Source organism: Photinus pyralis, unplaced genomic scaffold, assembly GCF_008802855.1.
Source record: "Photinus pyralis isolate 1611_PpyrPB1 unplaced genomic scaffold, Ppyr1.3 Ppyr1.4_LG1, whole genome shotgun sequence".
Taxonomy (NCBI): domain Eukaryota; kingdom Metazoa; phylum Arthropoda; class Insecta; order Coleoptera; family Lampyridae; genus Photinus; species Photinus pyralis.
The window spans coordinates 20,968,643-20,976,967 of record NW_022170249.1 but is presented as its reverse complement, the minus strand read 5'-3'; the positions used below and the strand labels follow the sequence as shown (position 1 = coordinate 20,976,967).

General features: G+C 34.9%; 1 protein-coding gene across 2 annotated transcripts; it reads left to right on the top strand.

Annotated features, from left to right (window-relative positions):
* The first annotated feature begins 4,622 nt into the window (after window positions 1-4,622).
* LOC116160297 (protein FAR1-RELATED SEQUENCE 5-like) lies at window positions 4,623-8,073 on the top strand. Of its 2 annotated transcripts, none has more exons than XM_031473474.1 (4): window positions 4,623-5,025; window positions 5,171-5,279; window positions 5,655-7,806; window positions 7,857-8,073. In XM_031473474.1, exons 1-4 carry the CDS (start codon window positions 4,787-4,789, stop codon window positions 7,976-7,978), a joined length of 2,622 nt encoding a protein of 873 aa, XP_031329334.1. In that variant the 5' UTR covers window positions 4,623-4,786; the 3' UTR covers window positions 7,979-8,073. The 2 variants fall into 2 exon arrangements, with proteins under 2 accessions (XP_031329334.1, XP_031329335.1); XM_031473475.1 differs by having other exon boundaries at window positions 4,931-5,025; window positions 5,218-5,279.
* The last annotated feature ends 252 nt before the right edge of the window (window positions 8,074-8,325 follow it).

The following is an 8,325-nucleotide window of genomic DNA, read 5'->3' as shown; positions in this document are numbered from 1 at the left end:
GTCGCACAGCAAAAATTGAGAACCACCTCGGAACAGAACTTGTTTCAAAGTGCACGCAAACCTGTCCGGTTGAAATCTACTCCAAAATCGGTAGGTGTGTATCGAACACGAAGTTTCATGTGTGATCTGGACCTGACAGTCACTGATTTCAGTTCTAGAACTATAGAAAAAGCCTGAATAGTGTGTATCGAAATATAATTGATCGCGAATCCAAGCCGGACGGCTGCCTTTAAGTGGATATACACTATTAAGCTACATTACAATCACAACATCTGGACCGTTTTCCAGAAAACCTGTGATTTTAGAGAGGCGAGCGCTTCCAGCAGGATATTTGTACTATGGAGGAGGGATGCAGGGCTACCGGAATATACATATGTTGATTACTGTTGGAGCTTTCATAGGGAGTGTTGGTAGATCAAATCGTATAAACGAAAATTCAATTCAATTTAGATGTAATTGATTTTATTAAACATCTACATTTTTAGAAATAAAGCTCCTACTTCAAATCTGAACTACTGGGTTCAACCCCCCCCCCCCCCCCCCAAAATAAATTCTTATAACGTAAGTAAAATAAAATAAAATAAATATAAAAAATTAAAATAGTAATTGAATCTCTTTACTACTCAAAAAAGAAAATTCTAAACTGCAAAATCATCTTTTCATTCTTTTCTGCATTCAAGATAAAAAAATTCCTTTACTAATCACAACAGACGGTATTTTATCTGTGATAGTAGTCAGTCAAGAACTCAAGAACTGCGTGCGAGTGACTTACGCCGACTCAAGGTCGGGCTCAAGATCTGCTGAAAACGTGAAACGCTCCCCATCGCGAGTAAAAAAATAGTTATATTACGGCAAGTGGCGCGTATGAAACTATAGGTGTAGGCGCGTAGCATATTGAAATTGAATTGTTCTGTGCTGCTGTGTACTAACTTGTTGATTAAAAGTAGTAAATAACAGACTAATATAAAGATAGTGATTAGTATTTGTGACGTTTTGTGAAGAATACTGTGTATACACTAATACACTGTCAACAGACGCTGCAGGCTGTAGTTATTATAACAGCAGTAGGACAAAAGGTAATAGGTAATACAAATTTTTTTATCTAATGTGAATGTCTGAATATGACACAAATTGATCTTAAAACAAACCAAATGGTTATTTTATTTAAAAAAAGCTGAAGTTTGATGTAAATTTCGTTCCATATTTTGATATGGTGATTCTATTCATTGTCACTGGTATGCTGATGAGTGGTGAGTATCAGTTATGAGTTTTGACTTAATTCATAATTTTGTTTTAGAAAATAAATCGAAATGGCGAAACGAAGTTTACAAAGTTCCTTAACTGATTTTTTGATTAAAAAGAATAAACCTTCTACGACTACGACCATAACCGAATCGACGGAAGAAATTGCAAGTTGCAACCAACCAGTAAATCTGATGCTGCATAAAGATGAAACAACAATGTCTGAAACCAATATCCATGAATTAGACATCGGTTGTTGTTTTGATAAAAAAACTTGATGATGCTCTTAAGTACAAACTATTGACGGCTGGGTGGGTTCCGGATGAAAAATATAAGTTTCCTATATCTACAAAGAGAAACTTAAAATTTCAATTACTGTGGCTAAAACGCTTTCAGTGGCTTAGTTATACTGCTAAAGGTGATCAAGGTGCAGTTTGTAAATATTGTGCAGTCTTCTCATATGAATTTGGTGGAAAAGGAGATCATCAGAAGCTGAACGCATTAGTTGCAAAACCTTTTAACAAGTGGAAAGATGCTATTGAGGTATTCATTCAACACAGTAAAACCGACTATCACAAAAAAAACTCTGTTCTTGCCGATAACTTTATTGGAACTTTTAATAGATCTGCACCAGATATCATGATGCAGCTCGATTCGAGTCGTTCCAAACAAATTGCAGAAAATAGAAGAAAACTAGTTCCTATGATTGAAACAATTATCTTCTCTGGGCGGCAAGAATTAGTTTTACGAGGATCTTCCGATTCTGGACCCATAACTTTGGACCAGCCCACTCATAATGACGGAAATTTCAGGGCGTTACTTCGTATGCGCCTCTCATGTGGAGACAAAAATTTAATTGATCACATTCAATCACAATCGTTGAACGCAATGTACATAAGCCCAATAATTCAAAATAATATCATCAAAATTTGTGGCGAAATAATACAAGATAAAATTGTGGATAAAATAAACAAAGCAAAATACTTTTCGATTTTGATGGATGAAACGACAGATATTTCTGTGTAAGATACATAGATTTTGATCAAGAACACGACACATTACGAGAAGATTTTTTGACATTTGTAGCTGTCGATAGTACTACTGGTAAAAATTTAGCTACGGTAATGTTGGAGAGTTTACAAGAACTTGGAGTAAATTGCACTTACATGGTTGGACAGGGTTATGATGGAGCTGCTGCAATGAGTGGGAGTTTTAATGGTGTGCAGGCTATAATTAGAGAGAAATATCCAGCAGCCATATATGTGCACTGCAGTGCTCATTCTTTAAATTTAGCTCTTGCCCATTCCTGTAAGGTTCAGAGTATCAGAAATTGTATCGGAACAATAAAATCTATTGCAAACTTTATAAAAATATCAGCTATGCGCACTGAGATGCTAAAAAATAAAATCAAAGTACATGTTCCAAATAATAGGTGGTCTAAGTTAACATCCATGTGTGAAACTCGGTGGGTGGAAAATCATGATGGACTAATTAGGTTTACTGAAGTGTTTAAACCAATGGTTGAAACATTAGAAGATCTAAAACAAGTAAAAGACATCGAAACTTCCTCAAAAGCTTTGCAGTTCCTTCGAGCTATTATGACCAGTGAGTTTATTATCAGTATGTTAACCGCGTCCACTTTATTTGCTTTTACTCTACCGTTATGCAGAATTCTACAGACTGTAGATTTTGATCTATGTAGTGCTGTTGAGCATGTAAATACTGTTATCAATCAGATCAGGAACATGAGATTGAATATAATCAAGAATTTAAAAATATTTTTAAAGAAGCCGAAGCCCTTATAAAGTCTGTAGATGAGGAAGAATGCATAAAAATACCTAGACTAGAATAGTTTCACGGCAGCAAAATCGTTCTAATGTCGTGGTAGCTACCGCAGAAGAATATTACCGAATCACAATTGGAATTCCTTTTTTCGATCAATTTATTGAAGAGTTATCTACAAGATTTGCAAAGCACGAAAAATTACTTTCATCATTATACTTTCTATTGCCAACTATGTGCGATACACACACAGCAAAAATAGAAGACTTAATGTTATGCGAGGAATTTTTGGAGGATCTAGATACAGTATCTGCAGAATTACAGTTGTGGAAACAAAAATGGATTGCAGTGCCTCATGCAGAAAGGCCTAAAAACGCTCTTGATGCATTATCAGCATGTAATCGATCATTTTTCCCCAATATTCATATTCTGTTGCAAATTCTGGCCACATTACCCGTATTTACTGCCTCCTCAGAACGATCCTTTTCCTCGCTAAGACGTTTGAAAGACTATTTGCGCAATTCTACTGGTCAAGAGCGACTAACAGGACTTGCTCTGTTAAGCAAAGAAATATTCAATTGCTACTATGATTACTATTTGTAAAATTTTAAATTGTTTGTTTTTTCTTTAACCTGATATTTTCATATAATACACATGCACCTATTAAAAAATGACAGTTTTTTTAAATCCCTAATTTATTATCAAAATCAAATTCCATGGTTTAACCCCCCACCCCCCAAATTTTTGTCCAGATACGTCCCTGCTACTGGATATTGATATAAACCGCTGAAATCTCTAAACACCTTTTTAACCCACGTTAGTGTTTATTACTAACACAAAACTGAGCATAACGCCAGCGCTTGAACTTTTTCTGTATTAGTTGCCCAACCCAAAATGTAAATTCTGACAGACTGTTCGAAGTTTAATCAAAGGACAAGTCTGTCATAAGCTAAGGGTACGGTGTGGGTTTTGCATCCTTAATAATGAAGGTTAACGTGTGAGTTTCCGAACTAACCCACTTTCAAACCTATAAATGCTAAAAGCAATTCTAAAGTGGCACATCAATGAACGATAGCACATCTCCTAACCGTTTAATGATTGTAATAAAATTGAGATGAGTTCGAAAAAGAAAATCTAGAGATGCAATATCCTATATCTCATACCGCAAAGCATTCATGAAATTGGATGATGCTGAATGAAATTCTAAGGGATGTACGTTTTAACTACAAGCACTAAAATACCGCATTTAGCATTTTATTTATACCTTTTTTGATAGATCAGATTACGGACACCTTAAACTTAAGAGTTGTATTACACTTCAGATAACCACCATTGAGAATTAGGTTGTGTTTATAACTTTTGATCTTATTTGCGGTAGATGATCGGTACTTTTTAGAGCCACCGTATGCGCGGCGGTGTATAAAGTAGCTTTGCTTATTCAGGTTCACAAAAAAATCGGGTTCTGTAAGTGCAAATATACTGCCAAAGCTACGGCGTGTACTCTTTTTTGTCAAAGCAGGGCAGCAGTAGAGTTTTAGCCGGTGAAAAAAAAGGAGAGAGGCGGTGCGTTTGATGAAAATAGTTTACGCAGTGACTGCTACCCCGTGCGCATGGAACTATAGTCCTCTAACTCTTGCTCCGTGCGCACGGAGCAGCAGTGGGTATTCTAGCACCCCGTGCGTACTATGCTCAGACATCAGCTGTGATTTAAGATAGGTTAGGTTGTTTTGGGTTAGAAGCACGATATTGTTTCAATAATAAAATGAAGGAGGGTGCGTTATTTGCAACATTGGAACAGTTGGAGCAAGAAATAAAAGAATATGAAGCAACCAATTACGTTACTCTACAGAAAAGAGATTCCTGTTTATTATCTAAAGCTGTCAAAAAATATCCTAGAGCTGCAAGAGGAAATCGGAACCTTAAGTATTACTATGTCGAGTATACATGTTCAAAAGGAGGGAAGCGTTTCAAGAGTCGTGGAAAAGCGATAAGAAAATCTTCGTAAGTACATATGTTTATATTTTCTTCCGTTTAAATAAAAGTAATTATCGGTATCTATACTTAGGTACGTATAACTTATCGAAAATAATTTTACTAAGATATAGATATACCTATATACTAATATTTTTTTTGCAATTTATTTTAGTACAATGTATGAGGGATGCCCCATGAAAATAAAATTCGTTCTTGCAGAAGATGGTAAACACCTACTTTGCAAATTACTACACGATCAACACAACCATATCAGAAATAAGGTGGGTACCTACCTAATAAAGGCAACATGTTATGTAGACCTACTACATAAGATGTTGCCTTTATTAGGTACCTACAACACCGCTTGCAAGAAAAATTGGGTAGTACACCGTATTTCTAATACAAATTCGGCTAATATTGACTTATCAATTTAATAAGTAAAAAAAGATAGATATTGGTTTTTTTGTAAGCACGTGGTAGGTAATATCCGATCAGACCTTATTTACGATAAGTTTGGCCCAACCCAATTTAAATGTTGAACACACGTTCACAAACCTACAGAGGAATTTTTTCCATAGGCCACCCTATGGTAAATATGATCTGAACATTGTGAATGGGTAATGCTATTGCAATTGATATGAGTTTAAAATTAACAGGATGCGTATAAGCACTTTGCCAAAAAAAGGAAACTAGACAGCGAAGATCAAAAGGAAGTTCAACAACTACTAAAATTACGAGCAAATCCGAAAGATGTTCAAAACTACATCATGCAAAAGACTGGAAAAATTATTTTGAGCAAAGACATACGTAATATAAAGTATGTTACAAGATTGCCATTAAAGTCAAACGATTTGGAGAAAATTGTGTCAATATTATCTGAAAATGAGGGCTGTGCTGTAGAAATCGCGCACGACCAAGAGGGCAATTTAATTGGCATTTATTACCAAGATTTTTTCATGAAACATGTTTTTCAGACATTTCCCGAATTGTTAATATGCGATGCTACTTATAAATTAAACGAGCTGAATATGGCATTGTACATACTCCTCGCAGTAGATGGTAACGGTCAAAGTGAAATTGTGTCTACTTTTTTGATGGCTGATGAGAGTAAATCCGCTATCGAAGTAATGATTAAAACGTTTAAATACAAGAATGAGGCATGGGTTAAGACAGTGACAATATTAACCGATAAAGACATGACAGAGAGAAATATTTTTAAGAACGAATTTCCACACGCAGACGTTTTACTTTGTCTTTTTCATACACTTCGGACATTTAGAAGGGAGATTACTATTGAAAGGATGGCCATAAAAAAAGAAACGAGAGAAAAGTGTCTTCAAGTAATACAAAAAATAGCTTACTCGGCAACTCTTAAAGAATATAATATTAACTACGAGGAATTACAGAAACTTGATGTTAAAAATGTTTTAAAGTATTATGATGAAAACTGGCATAACATAAAAAATGAATGGGTAGAAGGTTTAAAGAGTTCATGTTTTACTCTAAATAATAGCACTACGAATCGTTTGGAGAGCATCAATCAAAAAATTAAATCGGGTGTTGACAGACATAGTTCATTATGCCAATTTTATACCGATTTCAAAACAGTGTTACAGTCCTTGAGAATAGACCGGGATCATAGTGCCCAACTTTTGCTGTACAAAACCCCCGTTACTCACTATCAAACTTCTTCCACCGAATACCGATATATGAAATTGATAACAGCATTTGCGTGGTCGCATCTTGAAAAGCAGTTTAAATCTTTGCCTACAACAATTATAAAAATAAAGAAGGAAAATGATCAAACTTTTAGTTACAACTCAGACAGAGAAGGATTAATAAGTGTTACAGTTGACAACTGTTCTTGTCGCTTTCGAAACCAAATGAAGTTACCTTGTCGTCATATTTTAGCAGTTAGAAGACATTCCAATGCTGAATTATATGATGAATTGTTGGTAAATGAAAGATGGCTTGTGAAGTATTACCTTGAAAACCATCGAGCAACTATGAAAGACCTACCCATTTATGATTCAAACCATGAACTACTAACTGAACATACCATAAGCAAGCCAGTTTTAAATCAGCACCAGAAATTTAGAGAGGCTTCCAAATTATGCAATTCCTTAGCTGTTACTATATCACAATATGGGAATAAAAGATACCGAGAAATTATGGATCAAATGAAACTGTTAAAGTCTTTTTATCAAAGCAAGAAAAAAGTTTTAATTGTTGAAGTGATTGATGAGAAAAGTAATGATCACAATTCATCAAATAATACGGAAATATGTGTTTTGGACGATAACCACTACGAATTACACGGAACTAACTCCAAAATATTAACAGAGGCGGCAGATATATCATTAGATTTAGAACTGCCAGGAGAATCAGAAACGTCAGGTACTGTATTAACAGAAGAAGAAATACCAATTAGTTTATTGGGTGATAATACGCACAACTGTCCATCTCAAGAAATTGACTCGGAAGTACTAAGACATGAAGCAGAAATATTACCAGAAGGAACAGAAATATTAGAAGCAGAGATTATATCAGAACCAGAAGATTTACAACTCGCAAAACAAGTAGAATTGATAGAAAGAGAAATGCTACCAGTAACAGGAAGTGTTTTGGATGGTAATAAACGCAACTACGAGTACTATGTATTCCAGAAAAATGACAGCAAAGGGGAAGCAGAAATAGTAGCAGAAGAAACGATATCAAAAAATCTAGAAATTTCAGATGGAGTGGGAAAAATTTTAGAATCGAACATCAGCAACAAACATGATAATATAGGAACTAGCAAGAAATATGGTAAACACAATTATTACTATATTGTATTTTTTTAAGATTGTTTATTCCAGTGTTACGTGAAATACAAATACCTCCAAAAATGGTTAAATGTGGAAGACCGAAGGGTTCAGAGTTAACAGTCATTGGTACAAAAAGAAAAAGGCGTAAAGCATCAGGTCCATCCAACAACTGAATTTTATTTTTCATTTTTTATTTATTTCGATTTGGTTTAACTCTGTAAAGTTTCTTATAATAATAATGTATTCTCAATAAATAATGTTAATTTGATGTAAAGTTAATTTTATACGTATCTTATGAAAAAATAATTAGAGTGCCCAATATGCGAAACTTCGTATTTAATCACATAACTCAGATTAACAGCACGGGGAGTTAATATATCAACTGCTGTTCCGTGCGCACGGAACGAGAGTTGGAGGACTATAGTTCCGTGGGCACGGGGTAGCAGTCACTGCGAATAGTTTATATCCCCAAAACCTGGTATCTAGAAGGCAACATGTTTATAATTTTTTTTGCGCGATC

Coding starts and splice junctions, on each gene's coding strand:
- LOC116160297 (XM_031473474.1), top strand. CDS start 4,787: ATGAAGGAGGGTGCGTTATTTGCAACATTGGAACAGTTGGAGCAAGAA. Junction 5,026..5,170: donor AAAGCGATAAGAAAATCTTC/GTAAGTACATAT, acceptor AATTTATTTTAG/TACAATGTATGAGGGATGCC. Junction 5,280..5,654: donor ACAACCATATCAGAAATAAG/GTGGGTACCTAC, acceptor TAAAATTAACAG/GATGCGTATAAGCACTTTGC.